Source organism: Mobula hypostoma, chromosome 2, assembly GCF_963921235.1.
Source record: "Mobula hypostoma chromosome 2, sMobHyp1.1, whole genome shotgun sequence".
Classification (NCBI taxonomy): domain Eukaryota; kingdom Metazoa; phylum Chordata; class Chondrichthyes; order Myliobatiformes; family Myliobatidae; genus Mobula; species Mobula hypostoma.
The window spans coordinates 125112601-125129446 of record NC_086098.1 but is presented as its reverse complement, the minus strand read 5'-3'; the positions used below and the strand labels follow the sequence as shown (position 1 = coordinate 125129446).

The 16846-nt window shown below is 45.2% G+C and overlaps 1 protein-coding gene across 7 annotated transcripts in view; it reads left to right on the top strand.

Moving 5' to 3' along the window:
- Positions 1-13330, top strand: part of LOC134342459 (vascular endothelial growth factor A-like) — a 37314-nt gene extending 23984 nt beyond the window's left edge. For 5 of the 7 annotated variants that reach the window (XM_063040620.1, XM_063040623.1, XM_063040624.1 and 2 more), the window contains one exon: positions 10469-13329. In XM_063040620.1, the coding sequence (XP_062896690.1) occupies positions 10469-10490 (22 nt within the window). In that variant the 3' untranslated portion in view covers positions 10491-13329. Of the gene's footprint in view, positions 1-10468 lie in introns of all 7 variants that reach the window. The other 2 variants (XM_063040622.1, XM_063040621.1) reach the window with 1 other exon arrangement.
- The last annotated feature ends 3516 nt before the right edge of the window (positions 13331-16846 follow it).

Here is a 16846-nt window from a genome sequence, read left to right as displayed (position 1 = left end):
CCAGATGGTCAGAGTGGTACAGCACAGAAACAGGCACATTAGGACTGTAAACTTCTGTTTCTGTCAAAATGCCTCTTTATGCATCTTATTCCTTGGGCAAACACATTACAGGTGTCAATCACTGGAGAGCCCCAATTCCACCACCCCTCCCAAATGATCACACCTCCCCCCCAATGAGATAAATGGCTGGGGTGATCACACACTTTGGCTCAGTTTGCTTCAGGAGGTTTATCTGTTGACTTTGGTAAGCCAAGTTGTGCCAGAGGAGAGGTGTGTGCGAGATTGTGATCCCAAGACACCTCCACCTCCCCAGCACTTGAGCTTCAAGCAGTCACACTGCCCAACGTCAGTAGGTTGAGTAAAAAATGGGTGTGTAATAAATATCACATCAGTGAAACATGTAAATCTCTTGACCGAGGATGAGTTTCCCTTAGGGAAAAGTCATCTTCCTTTGTTGAAACAGAAACCCATATAATAAGAAACGATGGTCTTATTTTGGTGTGAATTGTATTTCTGCATGGCATTGTTAATATTGTTGCCTTTCCAATGCATTTCATTCAGATGGCATTCTGTGGTAGATAGCCAGTGCTACTTTATGCTATCAGCTGGGCAGTGTTTAACCTGGCCCGTATTATCTCCTCTCCCCCATCTTCACTTTCTCCTACCGTGCATGATAACAAAAGAGACTAACATTAACAGTCAACATAAAGAGATGCATGCTCTTAGTTAATGCATACCCAACAGTAAAACTTTACTTTAACAGACGGAACCTGAGAGTTATAGAGAGACACAGAACAGGCCCTTCGAGCCATTGAGTCTATGCTGAACATCAATCACCCGTTTATATCAGTCTCATTCTTTTCACCTTCCCATCCAGTGCCCCACGTATTCTACCACTTGCCTACACAACAGGGGCAATTAAGCAACCAACCTGTACGTCTTTGGGATGGGGGAGCAAACTGGAACACCTGGGGGCAGCCTGCGCAGTCAGAGTGCAGTGAGTCATGGAACCATAAATATGTGTTTAAATATGGTTTAAGAGACCCCAAATGTGCCCTTGCTTCCCCACTCATTCTTCCCACAGCTGAGTGTTACACAGGGGTGAAGTCGGTGTCTGGCGTTGGTTCTCTGAAGCATCTTCCTCATTAAAGGGGCTCAGGAATTTGCAGAATGCCCCGCTGCCAGGCATTCAAAACATACTTAACCCCTCCCCGCAAAAAGCACTTTTTGTGTTTAGCATTTCATGTGGACAAGATGGCAGAAGGGAATAAATTAGAGGGATGAGTGCTGTGTTAAATGATCAAATAAAGTTAGGAGATCAATTTAGCTGCTTATTTCTGTACGATAGTGCAGCAGTGGTGATGTCACTGGCCGAGCAGTGAGACTTCTGTTAATCTACAGACAGGAGTTCAAATCCCACCAAAGCAGTTGGAGAATTAAATAATTCAAGGAATTAAATAATATAGGAATTAAAAAAGAACATAAGTAACAAAAACCCCAAAAGTAGTAGCATTCCCACTGTTATTATGTAGCCTGGCCGTGATGTATGTCTTCTGTCAGGGTCACTAGATATCCACATTCTGTCATCTTATGTGTTGCATGATCTGAAGGTGCCCCTGACAAAGTGCCCCACTGTGTGAGACTTGGCGTGATTAGGGCATTGGTTAGGTCAGTTATTGGTGATACAGAGACTTGCGTTTCCTTCCTGTTGCTGGCCATGCAGTGTCTTCTCATGAAGTCAGGCCTCTTGTTGACCGGTTTGTCTCTGTAACTACAAACGTATCTCTGACAGCCAACTTCTAGCCTTCATCCCTCTTCCCACAATCCTTTCCTTTTCAAGATCTCTCTCCCTTATCCTGTTTCACTTCCTCATCCAGTTGGTACTGGACCCCACTTCAATGGCAACCTTAGGAAAATTCAGATGGTCCCCACTTGAGCAGAGAAACCCCATACCTTCTCTCCCTCTTCCACTCCCTTTCCTAAACCAGCTGGGTAGTGTGCGATTCTGACAAATCAATGAGGGGTTGGAGAGTGAGGGTCTCTGCTGTTCAACTGGAGAAGTTAAATCAGAGGTCTTAAGGGAGGATCCGGACACAGGTTTACCTGAATCACCTTCACCTGTCACACCTAAACCACAGCGTTGCTAACAGGGTTATTCAGCCCCTGGAATGGAGTCTAGCCTTTCTTCCTGTGCACACGTACAATTTCACTGTTGAACGGATACAACCTAACCTGGCCCCTTGTCACTCCACAGGAGTGTCAGACTGGCAGGGACAGCCACCTGTCCAATACCCCGCCGGTTGACGGGCAGCTTGGTGTGGCTTCTGAGCACCTGACTTCCTGCCAGGGCTCGTTGACGTGCCAATGCTCTTGGTACCATGTGAGTGAAATGGTGCAGTGTTCCGTTTTCTAATGGAGCCACTGCCTCACCACCCCATTCCTCAGCTGCCTGAGCAAAGTCTGCACATCCTCCCTGGGTGCTCCAGTTTCCTCCTACATTCCACAGGCGTGCAGGCCAGTGGGTTAATTGGCAACTGTGAATGGCCCCTAGTGTGTGGGTGAGGGGTAAAATCTGGGGGGGGGGTGCAGTTGATTGGGATGTTGGGAAAATAAAATGGGATTGGTGTAAATAGGAGATCAGTGGTCAGCATGGAATCATCAGGCTGAAGGGCCTGGTTCTGTACGGTGTGACTGTCCAATAGGCACAGAGGGGGTGAGGGCTCTAAAACCTCTTATCGATCCAGGGACAGGAAGCCACTAGGCACAGTACCTAATTAAACCCCACACCTCTGCATCCTTATCCTCTCCTCCTGATCCCAGTCCAAGATAGCAAGCAGCAGCATTGGTATATATACCTTTATTTAAGTCCGAGCACAGCCACCATTACGATACTACATCCTATGAGAGAGCTTGGTGAATTTTCTACTGCTTTTTAAGTGTGTGCACCTGTTAATCAGTTGCTCATCTGCCCTTCATTTTGTGTAACCAGTTAATTATAACTAGTCTCCTGTTGAATTATTGCCGATAACTCCCATTTAACTTCTCTTCAATGGTAACGTGTGCAACACTCTCCAAAGTGCCAGTTCTCACCTCCTCTCTGTCTGCCCAGCTTCCCTCTTTGCCTCGTTGGGCAGGTGGACACTACGAGCCTTCATTATTGGCTGAGCTTCAGATACATGATCTTAATGAGAGAGTAGAGACTTCCTGGTTAAAGTTTATTCTGTTGGGATGTTGGGTGCCAATGACAAGCCAACAATTATACACCTCCCTTATTACAATCACAACTACGTTAGTGTCAACTGAGTGGCTAGCTGGACCATTGTACTGCGCATCTAAGCGGCCACTATATCAGCTGGTCTGGAGTCACATGTCAGTCAAATTGAGAAAAGGATGTTTGAATTCTGTAACTGAAGCTCACTGTTGAACCTTTACAGTGACCCTGTAGTTTAACACTCACTGTTATGAAGACTAGTTCCTCATCCCTCCTAGATTTGTTCATTTCTGGATCATGGGCTGGAAGAACGGTGATGAGAAAGGGTAGGTTGGATGGTGTTGGGTTGGGAAACAAGACAGGCCCTGTCCCAGTTGGTGGTTGGAAGTGGGGTGAAAGGAACCATCTGGTCCAGATCCTGGGAAAGGGTTAATCTGGGTAGGAGTTGTGCTGAGGTCTGGTTATTGGAGGAAGAGGAGAGCAAATTGTGCCTAGTTTTTGAGTAGTGACAATGTACAGATGAGGTGAAAAGGGATGGGCACTTTGTTCTACCAACTAGTGGGGGGTGGAGGATCCTTCTTTGGGGCTTGGATCTTGGATGTCACAGACTAGTGACTTCCACCATTACATAGTTGGGTATCTCTCTTCTCCACCCATTGGAAATCCTCCCATTCATTCCCTTGCATCTTCCATGATCAGGGGAGACTGACAAACGTCGTTCTGTGGGTAGCCCTGTGCTGAGCTCGGACCTTTATATAGGGTCCTTTTTCTTGGTGAGAATCCTTCCTCACTCTCAGAATAAATTGTTATGACAAAGAAGAAGAGAAACACCTTTGGAATTCTCAACTCTGGGATTAAGGAAACTTGTTCATTCCAAACATGGATCAATAGATACTCAGAAAATCAAAGCATTTAGGGATAGTGTAGGAAAGTAGTGCTGAGAGAGATTTACCATGATCTCAATGGATACTGGACTAAAAGGCCTATACTCTTGGTCATTATGGTCGAGTGGTTTATTCCTTGTGTTCTTCTATCTGGGCCTAATATAGTTCTAAATCTGTAAACTTGCCCTGAAGAGAAATTTTGCCACCCTTCATAGGCATTTGAAGATGGGGAGGGTAGAGTTATCCCTACTTTACCCTCACCACAGACCTTCTTGAGAGTTCAGGTATTGGGGATCCAGAGAAACTTAATCTAGAGATTGTTGGTCCTTGCACATGCTGGGCCCGAGTCAGTATGGTGCACCGGATGCACGTTCCTGCACAGGTCTCCAGGAATCTGCCTACTTCAGGCCTCAGCAAGCCAGGAGAATGTGGTGCACGATGCCATCTGTGGATCGAACAGGGGCTCAGTGAGTGAGAGAAGAGGAGAGCACCAAGATCTAATGGCCAGTGGACTGTCTTGATACTAAGGTTAGAGCTTGAAGGTGAGACAAAGGGTGTGAATTTAGCTACTGTTGGAAACAAAGGAGGCAAATGTCTTTTAGCTGGTAATGGAATGCCTCAGATATAGCTCCACAGTCTGTGTTTGTTCCTGGGTTGAAAAACAACTAAACTATGGAATTGCTCACTGCTTTGGAGCACCTTTGGGCCATAGATGTGCTATCCAGTCTTCCATCGGGGTGAGTGTAATTACTCTACAAGCAACATCCAATGCCATCATAATGTTAGCATCCTGGAGGTCATCAGCTTAGCTGGAACCGTCATACAAATATTGAGACAAGAGTAGATCGGAGGACAGGTAACTTGTGTTCACTGCCTCACCACCTAACATCCCCAAGGCTTTTCCACATTCACAAGGCACAAGTCAATAACCTGACTGAATGCCTTCTTGGGTGAGGCCTTCTCCAACAACTCTCCGGAAGCTCAACACCATCCAAGACACAGCAACTGCTTGGCTGGCACCACATCCACCACCATTAAAGAATAAAAATTAATCTCCTCCACCACCGCCCTACAGTGAATGCAGGGTGAACCATCTACAAAATACATTGAACTCACTCACCCAGGCAGCTCCAACAGCACCTCCAAAATCTACCAGGAAGGTCAAGGGCAGCAGGTACAATGGGAGTACCACCAGTTTCAGCTTCCCCTCCAATTCCCACACCACTTTGACTCGGAAATCCATCACGGTTCATTTACCGTCACTGGAATTCCCTTCCCAACAGTACCATGTGAGTACCTTCACCAGGAAGACCACTGTGGTTCAGGAAGGCATCTCGCCTCCATCTTCACAATCCTTGCTTGTGACGCTCATGTTTTTTCGAAAAAAACTCAAGGAACAAGAATTGGCAAGGCTTAAATTTGAAGAACTTCTCTCCTTCTAATCGCCTACCTTGAAGTCCAAAGCTCAAAGAGCTCAAAAACCTAGCCAATGTTGCATGGTGAACTGGCTGAGTCATCCAATTGGAAGAAAAAAGTGCTTCCAACCTCACAATGCAGCACCCCCCTCCCCCACAGACATCTCCAGGACCACCAGCCTAACACTGGTGGCTGTAAGCTTATCCTTACAGTCGGCATTCTCTTTCCTCCCCTGCACAGGGACGTTAATGAAGTAAATCGCCCTGCTTTGGGGAATTGAATTACACAAGGGGACCTTTGCTCCTCTGTTATTTAAGTCCGCCCTATAACACTCTAGGAATGCCTGCACATTCCTTTGCCGTGTTTTATTAGCTCTTTGATAACTGTAGCAGGTACCAGTGACAAGGTTTTACATTAAAAGGAATACTGCAATCACATGACCTGACCTGGAAAAACTTCATTAGCAGTGTTAATGGAAGCCAGGCTTGCTTTTGTTTGACCTGAAGTCAATCATTAACTTTACCTTGTGAAATACTTGATGTCAACCTCTCTGCCAGAGTCAGGAACTATCTAGAAACATGGAACTAACAAGGTGACAGGGAGAGTGGCTGAGGAAAGAGAGGAGGGGAGATGAAGGCTAGGTGTAGGGAGGAGGAGGATGAGGAAAGGACGCAGAATTGGAGGATCTATGCCCATGAGGGGCATGGGTAAGGTGAATGCACATGGTCATTTTTCCCAAGGCTGGGGAATCAAGACACAGAGGGAATAGGTTTAAGGTGAGAGGGAAGAGATTTAATAGGAATCTGAGGGGCAGCTTCTTCTCCCAGAGGATGATCCTTGTATGGTATGATCTACCAGAAGAAATGGTTTAGGCAAGTACATTAAAAACAATTAAATGTTATTTGGACAGGTACATGGATAGGAAAAGTTTAGAGGGATATGGGCCAAACTCCAGCAAATGAGACTAACTTACCATCAGCATGGACTAGTTGACTCTATCAGGTCTTTTGTAGGATGGGGTCAGCTATGTGGTTGAGAACCAGTCACTGTTAAACAGTGCCCTATCTATTGAGCTTCCCTACATCTCTGTCCAAGCCTTTGGATGGTTTGCAGATGGTTGAAGAATTGGTTATTTGGGGTTTAACCTTTTGGAGATCATGAATATGCTTCAGTTGTGCTGAGCTCAGGGCAGTAAAGGGTGAAGTCCAGCAGCAATTTTTATCATTGTGACTGGAGAAGGCTTGAAAAGAGAAGTCTTCCTTGTCTGCACTGGAGGCAATGGGCACCACTGCTGAATGCTTTCCTCAAAGAATATATTCACACTAGATGGCCACAGGGTTTCCCAGTTTCTGGTTGTACCCACCTTTGGTTGCCATTTGGGAATCAACCACAGCCCAACATATTGTCCAGTCTTTTATCAGCCCCTCCCGTTACTATGGTAGGAGCTGAGTGTCCTACATGGTCGAAGAGTGGAGTATGTCATTGCCGCTTCTCTACCGTAGCCAAGCATGCTAGAATACAAGAGGGGCACTTGCTTTTCTGTCCGGTCTTGTCCCCGTCTGTGCCCACAGAAACAGAGGCTGGGGCACCTTTAGCTTTGGGCTCCCTGATCGCGAGAGGGATCTGATCATCTGATGTGACGATTGGGGCCCTAATGGCAAAGTGCCACCGATACTGGGAGTCTGAGATAAAATCAGAGTACACACCCCACCTCTGTAGAGATAAAGGCCAATGCTCAACCTGCAAGGTGTCCTCATTTACCTTCAAGCCTCAATGTCCTTCCATGTTCCTGTTCAAAGGGAGCAAAGGTGGTCCCAGTCATTTCAGCGCACTCCTCATTTAAAGGAAGCTGCAGTGTGGCTGCTGCTTGAGTTAATATGTGGCTCAGTGAGCTGCTGCCTCACAAACCCCAGTGACCTAGGTTCAGTCCTGACCTCAGGCACAGTCGATGTGGAATTTGCACATTCTTCCTACGACCATATCCCAAAGACATGCAGCTTGGTAGGTTAGTGAGCCACTGCAAATTACCCCTAGTGTATAAAGAATCTCAGGGGAGTTTATGGTACATAATAAGTTGCAAGTGTACAGTGAAATATGGAGAGGGAGAATGGGACTGATAGGCTTGTTGTCAGGTATCCAATGGGATCCCTCTCTATCACTGAGATTTCAAATCTCACCATAGCAACTGAAGAATTAAATAGTCATGAATTTAAGAAGTTTAAAAGCTGTAACCTTTTACTAAAACTTTTTTTTATAACTCTTCCCTTTGACATCCAACACAACCCTAATCCTGATGAGTTCAACCTATCTGGTTCTCGCAGATCCTGCCCTGTAGCTGATGGCAACACTGGCTGCTTTAACTGCTTGGCTAAGTGTGAAGCGTAACCCTCCGGTCTGGCCGGCGATGTTAGTCTGGGGGAAGACAGTCTCTGGCCTCGCCAAACTTGTGAAATCTTGTTTGTGTGGATGCTGTGTGATGTGTTCCCCTGTTACAAATCAGTACCACAAAATATCAGACAGTACACCATATGCAATTAAATGATTGAGCTTTATAATTCTTAATTTGACTATAGGTTAGTAAAGAAAAAAGGCCCATTTTAATGTAACAGTCTAATGTGCACATTGGAGCTCATGGTTTTCCTGTCCGTTAATTCTCCATCGATTTCCTCCGAGCGTCGTCAACTCCCAGCTCAATTCCAAGTCCACTCCGTCCTGCAGTCTACAACCTCTCCATTCTGGCATCTTCTCTCTCCAACTTCCACCGAACAAAAGACCTCGAACAACTCACTCTCAGGTGCACAAGAATAAAGCACTCCCTTCATTGGATGGCAGAACATTCCAAAGCCCCCGTTATCTCTAGTCATAGCCCAAATACTGCTGCTACAGAACAACCACCACATTAGCAGTGAGACCTTTTCCAGGGCATTACAAAAGCAATAATAATTCTTCTTGGTAATGGTGACCAAGCGATTATTGGATTGTTGTAAACCATCACTGTGTTCATTTATGTCCCTTAAAGGATGAGATGGGTGATAAAATACAGAAACAAGCCCTAAAGTCCATCATGTCCATGCCGAATACTGTGGCCTTCTATACTAATCCCATTTAGACCATAAGACATAGGAGCAGAATTTGGCCACTTGGCCCATTGAGTCTGCTCCACCGTTTCATCTTGGCTGATTTATTGTCCCTCTCAGCCCTATTCTCCTGCCTTTTCACTTTAACCTTTGATGCTCTGATTAACCAAGAACCGGTCGACCTCTGCTTTAAATATTCTCAATGAGCTAGCCCCCTTAGATGTCTGTGGCAGTGAATTCCAAAGATTCACTACTCTCTGGCTGAAGAAATTCCTTCTCATTTCTGTTCTAAAGGAACATACTTCTTTACTGAGGCTATGCCTTCTGGTCCTAGACTCACCCACTGAAGGAAACACATTCTCCACACCCAATCCTTGTAGGCCTTTCAATACTTGATATGTTTCAATGAGATTTCTGCCTCCCCCCCCCAACCGTTCTTCTAAACTCTGACGCGTACAAGCCCAGGGCCTTCAAGTGTTCCTCATACATTAACCCTTTCATTCCCATAATTATTTTCGTGGACCTCCTCTGGACCCCCTCAAATGCCAGCACATCTTTTCTTAGAAAAGGGATCCAAAATTGCTTGCAGTACTCCAAATGCAGTCTGACCAATGCCTTAGAAAGCCTCAGCATTCTCGTCCTGCTCTTATATGGAATGAATGATAACATTGCCTTTAGTTTCCTCACCATTGACTCAACCTGCAAGATAACCTTTAGTGAATCCTATACAAGGACTCCCGAGTCCCATTGCACCTCTGATTTTTTTGAATTTTCTCCCTGGTTAGAAAGTGATCTATGTCTTTATTCCTTATACTGAAATGCAATTTTGCTCTCTCACAGTCTCAATACACACTGCAGAGACTTGTATACCAAATGCCCCACCCTCAGCCCTATCACTCTGCCAATTGAGCTTAAACCCTCCCAAACAGCTCTAGCAAACCTCCGCAAGGATATTGGTCCCCCTCAAGTTCAGGTGGTAACCCATTCTTATTGTACAGATCGTACCTTCCCCGGAAGGGATCCTAATGATCTGGAATTCTGAAACTTTGCCCCTCAGCCACTCATTCATCTGTACCATCATCCTATTCCTGCCCTAACTATCATGTGGCACTGGGAGTAATCCAGAGATTACTGCCTTGGAGGTCCTGTTCTTCAGCCTCTTCCTAACTCCCTATGCTCACTGCGCAGGACCTTTCTACCTATGCATTCGTGCCAATGTGCACCGTGACCTCTTGGTTGCTCACCCTCCCTCTTGAGAATCTTCTGATGCCACTCAGAGACATCCTGGACCCTAGCACCTGGGAGGTAATTGACCACCCTGGCCACAGAATCTCCTGTCCATCTCCCTGACTATCAAATCTCTTACCACTATTGCTCTGCCTGAATATACCTTTCACTGCTGCACCTCAGAGTGCCACTGGCCTGGCTGTTGATGCTGTTCCCTGATAGGTTATCTGCCCCCATTCCCCCCAACAGTTACCAAAGGGTATACTTGTTGCTGAGGGGATTGGCCACAGGAGAACCCTGCGCGTCCTGCATACTCCCCTTCTTTCTCCTGGTGGTCACCCATCTACTATCTGAAGCCTGCACTCTGGGGGTGACCAGCCCAGTAAAAGACTCACCTGTGAGGTTTTCAGCCTCTTGGATGGCAGGTATTCTCATGTCATTTAATTAGTACCTAAATGAGCACTTGAATCTCCAAGGCATGGGCCAAGTGCTGGTGAATTGGATTTGTGGTTGCCCTGGACACAATGGGCTGAAGAGCCTTTTCTCACATTGTATGATTTGAGAACTCTTTAAAGAGGTAGACAACAGTTCTAATGACATTGTCCCTCTAACCCTTGTCCTCTCTTTCTCTCTCTCCCTTCCGCCCATTCTAGGTGTGAAAAACCCAGGAGATGAGCAAAGTCTGACGTGAAAAGCAACTTTCATCAGAGACTGTAACCATTATCATTTTTTTCTGAAAAAAACATCCAGTTTTTTTTCGTTGAACAAGAAAACATAAATATGAAGACTAGAAGCACAGCACTTTGAATTTGATTGATATTACTTCTGGAAGACATTTGAAACAACAAGAGTCAATCCGAGACCTACAGCAAGTTGTGCGTGACTATTATTAATGAAAGGGTTAGTATTATTCAGGATACATGCTGCTAAAATGTTGGAAAAAGTACTTGGAAGACCATTGGGGAAGTAATGAATTCCTGGTTCAGTTTATTGGGTCACTTTTTTAAAAATTAATGACATTATATATATATATGAAATATAGAACTATATATATAAGACACAAGCCTTGCGAAAGACTTCCGTAAAATTGGAGAGATTAAATATATATTATGTATTAAATTACGGACTCATTGAAGCTTCGCATCAAGGACCCAAGATTTTCCAGAGAATGGATGGAGATATTTGTGTTCGAGGATTTGGAATGAGATGGGGCAGAGGGAGGGTTTGGTGATTGAGGTCATAACACACTGCAAGATTTTATTTGCGAAAAGGAAACGACCGCTGGAGTATGTCATCCAGTGCAGACAGCAGCCTTGGCTGCCTGCTTGTGTCAAGGGAGCCCGGACATTCAAAGGGTAAGGGCCTGTGTGACCTGCTGGTCCAGCATCTCTGGGAGGAAGATTTTTGCCAGCCAGGAGGTCAAATCTTGTCGCTAAGGAACTGTCACTGAAGCAGTAAATCAGGGCCACTGGAGACAGTCAGAAGTGTTTTTTGGTGGTGTGTTGTACACAGAAATAGAAAGAAAGAGAGGAAACTGGAGTACTACCAGCCAACAGAGGCAATCAGGCCTGTGGAGGGAGCATGTGTGGCCAACCTCGCAGGCTTGAGACACATCCTATAAAGACAAGGCAAGTGTGGAATAATTTGCTGCTGGCGTGGCCTAGCCAGGTCATTTTGACGTGGGTACCCCCAAGGTCACCTCTGGCCAAACTGCTGCTCTTGGATGTGACTCCACACATACACAAACACACACACACACACACACACACACAACCCCATAAAAGCAGGAAATGGCCAGGTTCCCCTCTCCTGTGGTCAGTTATGCCGTCGCTCGGTGGTGAGGCTGGTATGTAAAACAGTGAATGGGGGAAGGGGTCTGGCTATGCAACACCATTCCTCTACCCCCAGTCACTGAACTAATCCCGGCAGAGCCTTGCTTGGTTAACCAGCTTGTCACTTAAGCTGGGATCCCAAGAGTAACAGGGCAATGTTGGATTAGCTCACTGGTAACATCACAATTCAATGTCGCAGAGAGAGGGGGGATAAAAACCCGTTCTACCATTCTGCCCCTGAGCCAAAACCCTGCCAGAGCAAGGGAGTGATCCTATCTGGGAAAGCTCGTGCACCCATGTAGTTGAGTCAATGGTTTGGGAAAGGGTGGGCACACAGTTACTATCTATCAGCAGTGAAGAGCAGCTGGACCCTGAACCTGAACTCAGCTGAACCCGCAACAGGGAATTTGTCACCAACTACTACCTTGTGTGTACTGGGAAAGCCCTGGGGGAGAGGAAACAAATAGAGAATCAGTGAAAGTGATTCATGTAAATGTGATGAATTCTTCAAAGCAAGCAGCTGTTAACCTTGTGAAGCAACATTAATGTACCTGCGGATGTTGTGAAGTTGCCGTAGCAATTATTGTTCCTTGTCCTTTCGGCTATCTTTGAAATCCCACTTGCAATGTTATCATTACGAGACCACCTCGCCTTGCCCGCCTCAGACCTCAGACCACCCCTATTTTTGACGTGTGTGTGTATATAAATATATATTATTTTTCTTTTCTCCCTCTCTCTCTCTTTTCTTTTCTCCCACTTGCCTTTTCTCCTCGCTCTATACACCTCCCCCTTCACATTCTCTCTCACTTTTTCTCTTGCATTCTTTCTCCTGTTTTCTCTACCTCAGTCTCTTTCGCTTTCTCTCATTCCCATTCTCTCTCTCTTTCTCTTTCTTTCTAACATTCCCCTCCTCTTTCTCTCTCACTTTCTATCGCTCACTCTCTGACTCTCATGACGTCTCTTAGCTCCCACTTACAACTGAGGCGGTCATGGCCAACACCCACTGCCTAAGCAGAGGTAGCAGAGCACGCTGCCCATGATTCATCCCCCACTCCCTCACCATCCCCTTCCTTGGCAAGTGCATTCCTTGACACACATCACAGACACACACTGTAGTCCTGTTCCTTTGAAGCATCCAAAGTAATTCCTTTGTTGACTGGAAAAGTTTGGACCTTGGCAACAGGCTCCACATTTCCACATCACTCAAATCATTGGGAAATGCAGGACAGGGTGCATCAACTAAATCCCATTCTCCCCCATCCACCAATCTTCCTTGTAACTTCCTTCTTGGTATTTGGCCATTCATGCAGGCTCTGTTCCATGGGGCTGGGCAAGTGCATTCCATCTCCCCGGTTGGCCTTGCCTGGATAAATTACTCCCCTTCCAAGGCACCTTCTGCTCATCCTTCCAAAAGCCATCTCATTGGGCAAGCAAATAAAGAAAATGACCTGCTGTGTATTTTGTGTAGAACTGAGAACAATTAGGATTGTTCTCGAATATTCTGTCTGTTAAATATTAAAAGAAAGAACATGAAAGAAAAATCCACACAATTGATTCTTTGCATAATGTTTATAGTCACATTTTTAGTATATTTTTTTTGTCACTGAAATATATTTATTGGTGCTACTGTTCTTATCCATAATTATTAAAAAATACTGTTAAAATATTAACAACATTATTTTGGTCTAGATAATTATTCTGTAGCATCATATATTTATTTTTGAACTAAATATAAATGTTTTTTTATTAAAAATGTTAATTGTAATCTGTTTTCTTCTAATCATATTTTTTATGTGTTATTGGGGGGGGTGAAGAGCCAAGAGGAGGGGGAGTGTTTTTGGAGGGCATCTAGGGTCAGTGACTTGGGGGTGTGGGGAGGAAAGACATGTATGTGTTGGCACTTTTACTGCCTGGTTTGGGTCCTGTTTAATGGGCCTGCCTTTCTCAGGAGAGATGCTGCTTCTAATCTACATAAGAACATAAAAAATCGGAGCAGGAGTAGGCCATCAGGCCCATCCAGTCTGCTCCACCATTCACGGCTGATCTGGCCATGGACTCTTCTCCACCTACCTGCCTTTTCCCCTTAACCCTTAATCCCTCTATCTCCAATTCAATTCTGTCCACAGCCTGGTACTTTAATTATTGCAGTCATGAGTTACGAAAACACCTTCTCCTCTTCATTCCATGATGACAGGGCTGATGAATGAAAAATTGGGTTGGTTAGGCTTATAGAAGAATGAGTGTGGTTCTCATGGAAACCTATGAAGTTCCAACAGAACCAGACAGAGTGGGCATAAGGAGGATGTTTCTGATGGTGGAACAACTTGGAATCAGGAATCAAAGGCCTAAGGTACAGAATATGACATTTACAATGAAAATTGGGAAATTTCATAACTGAGAGAAGGGTGAACCTGTAAAATTCTCTCTCAAAAGGCAGTGGAGGCCAAGTCATTAAGCATAATCAAGGAGGAAGAAAATACGTTCTGAAAGCCAAAGGAATCGATAGATATGGAGGAGAACATACATGTACTATTACCATTTCCTCCAACCTTGCCCTCTCTGAAGCAGAACATTCTGTCCTCAGCAAGAGCCTTACTTTGTCCCCCTTCAACGGCCTGCCATGACATTGAGCTCTGCTTCCATTGTCTCTGGCTCCAAGCCCACTTCTTTGGCAAGGATTCCTTACCCCACACCGAAGACAACTTCTCCCATCTCCAACAGTCCTCCTTCTCCTGGACACCCCGCTCTGGTCTCTGCCTGTTTTGGATCAATTGCTGACGAGACAGTAACTGGCTTGACCACAGTGCTCATTTTCCTCATCGAACCTTACCCCCTCTGAATGCACCGCCCCCCACTCTCTCTGCACTAACCTCAACACCATCAAATCCGTAGACAAAGTGGGTGCTGTTGTAGTGTGGTGGACTGAACTCCATCTTGTTGAGGCCAGGTAGCAACTCTCAGACTCCTCTTACCTGCCCTTTGAAAAGGACCCCACCAGACCATTAGGCCACTGACACCTGCACTATCTCTCTGGAGTTCTCCCATCTACTGTCACCAACCTCATACTGTAGTTCTCTTAATCTGCACTGCCCATTTCTACCTCCTACCCAAGATCCACAAGCTTGATAGAACAGTCCCATTGTCTCCGCCTGCTCCTGCCCCATTGAACTCATGTTCACTTATGATTCAGTCCCTTCCCAGCTATATTCATGACACTTCACATGCTCTTGATCTCCTCAACAACTTCCAATTCTCTGGCCCTGGTCTCCTTATTTTCACGATGGATATCCAGTCCATATACACTCCTTTCCCTCTTCAAAAAGGCCTTAAAACTTCCCACTTCTTTCTTGACAAAAAACCAAACCAGTTCCCTTCCATCACCACCCTTTCTCCATCTGGTGGGACTCAACAATTTCTCCTTCAGCTCCCCCCACTTCCTCCAAACTCAAGGGATGACCATGGGCCCCAGCAATACCTGCCTTTTTGTTGGATACATGGAACAGTCCATGTTCCAAGCTTTCCCTGGTAACACTCACCAACTCTTTCTGCACAACATTGACAGCTACATCAATGCTGCTGCTTGCGCCCATGTTCTCATAAATTTCATCAAATTTGTGTCCAACTTCCACCCTGTGCTTAAATACGCCGTCCATTTCTGACACCTCTCTCTCCTTTCTCGATCTGTCTCCATCTCTGGAGATAAACCGTCTACTAGTATCTTTTATAAACCTACCAATTCCCATGGCTATCCTCACTATACCTCTTAGACCATAAGCCATAAGAGCAGAATTAGGCCATTCAGCCCAATGAGTCTGTTCTGCCATTCCATCATGACTGATCCCGGATCCCACTCAATCCCATACACCTGCCTTCTCGCCATATCCTTAGATGCCCTGACCAATTAGGAAATGATCAAATTCCACCTTAAATGTACCCATGGACTTGGCTTCCACCACAGTCTGTGGCAGAGCATTCTTCAAATTAACTACTCTCTGGCTAAAAAAAAGCCTCCTTATCTCTGTTCTAAAAGATTGCCCCTCAATTTTGAGGCTGTGTCCTCTAGTTCTGAATACCCCCACCATAGGAAATATCCTCTCTACATCCATCCTATCTAGTCCTTTCAACATTCAGTAGGTTCCACTTAATCTTCTCAGGACAAGGAACAACCATTACCACTCAATTCCAGTGAGTACAGGCCCAAAGCTGTCAAACACTCCTCATATGTTAACCTCTTTATTTCCTCCTCTGGGCTCTCTCCAAACACATCATTTCTGAGAAATTGGCCCCAAAATTGTTGACAATAAGTGCAGTCTGACTAGTGTCTTATAACGGCTCAGCATTATCTCCTTGCTTTTACATTCTACTTCCCTTGAAATAAATGCCAACATTGCATTTGCCTTCTTTATCACAGACTCAACTTGTAAATTAACCTTCTGGGAGTCATGCACGAGGAATACTGCGTCCCTCTGTACCTCTGATGTTTGAACTTTCTCCCCATTTCGATAATAGTTTGCACTATTATTCCTTTTACCGAAATACATTATCATACATTTCCCAACACGGTATTCCATCTGCCACTTTTTGTCTATTATTCCAATTTGTCTATGCCCTGCTGCAATTGCCTTGCTTCCTCAGCACTACCTACCCCTCCACCTATCTTTGTATCATCCGCAAACTTTGCTACCAAGCCATCAATTCAATTTTCCAAATCATTGACAAACAACGTGAAAAGCAGCGGTCCAAATATTGACCCCTGGGGAACACCACTCGTCATTGGCAGCCGACCATAAAAGGCCCCTTTTATTCCCACTTGCTGCCTCCTGCCTGTCAGCTATTCTTCTATCTTTCTTGTAACATTATAGGATTTTATCTTGTCAAGCAGCCTCATGTGTGGCACCTTATCAAATGCCTTCTGAAAATCCAAGTAAATGACATCCACTGCCTCTTGCTGGTTACTTCCTTGAAGAACGCTAACAGATTTGTCAGGCAAGATTTCCCTTCACAGAAACCATGCTGACTTTGAGTTATTTTATCATTAGTCTCCAAGTACCCCGAAACCTCATCCTTAATAATAGACTCCAACGCTTTCCTAACCACTGAGGTTAGGCTAACTGGCCAATAATTTCCTTTTTTCTGCCTTCCTCCCTTCTTAAAGAACAGTGACATTTGCAATCTTCCAGTCCTCTGGGACCATGCCAG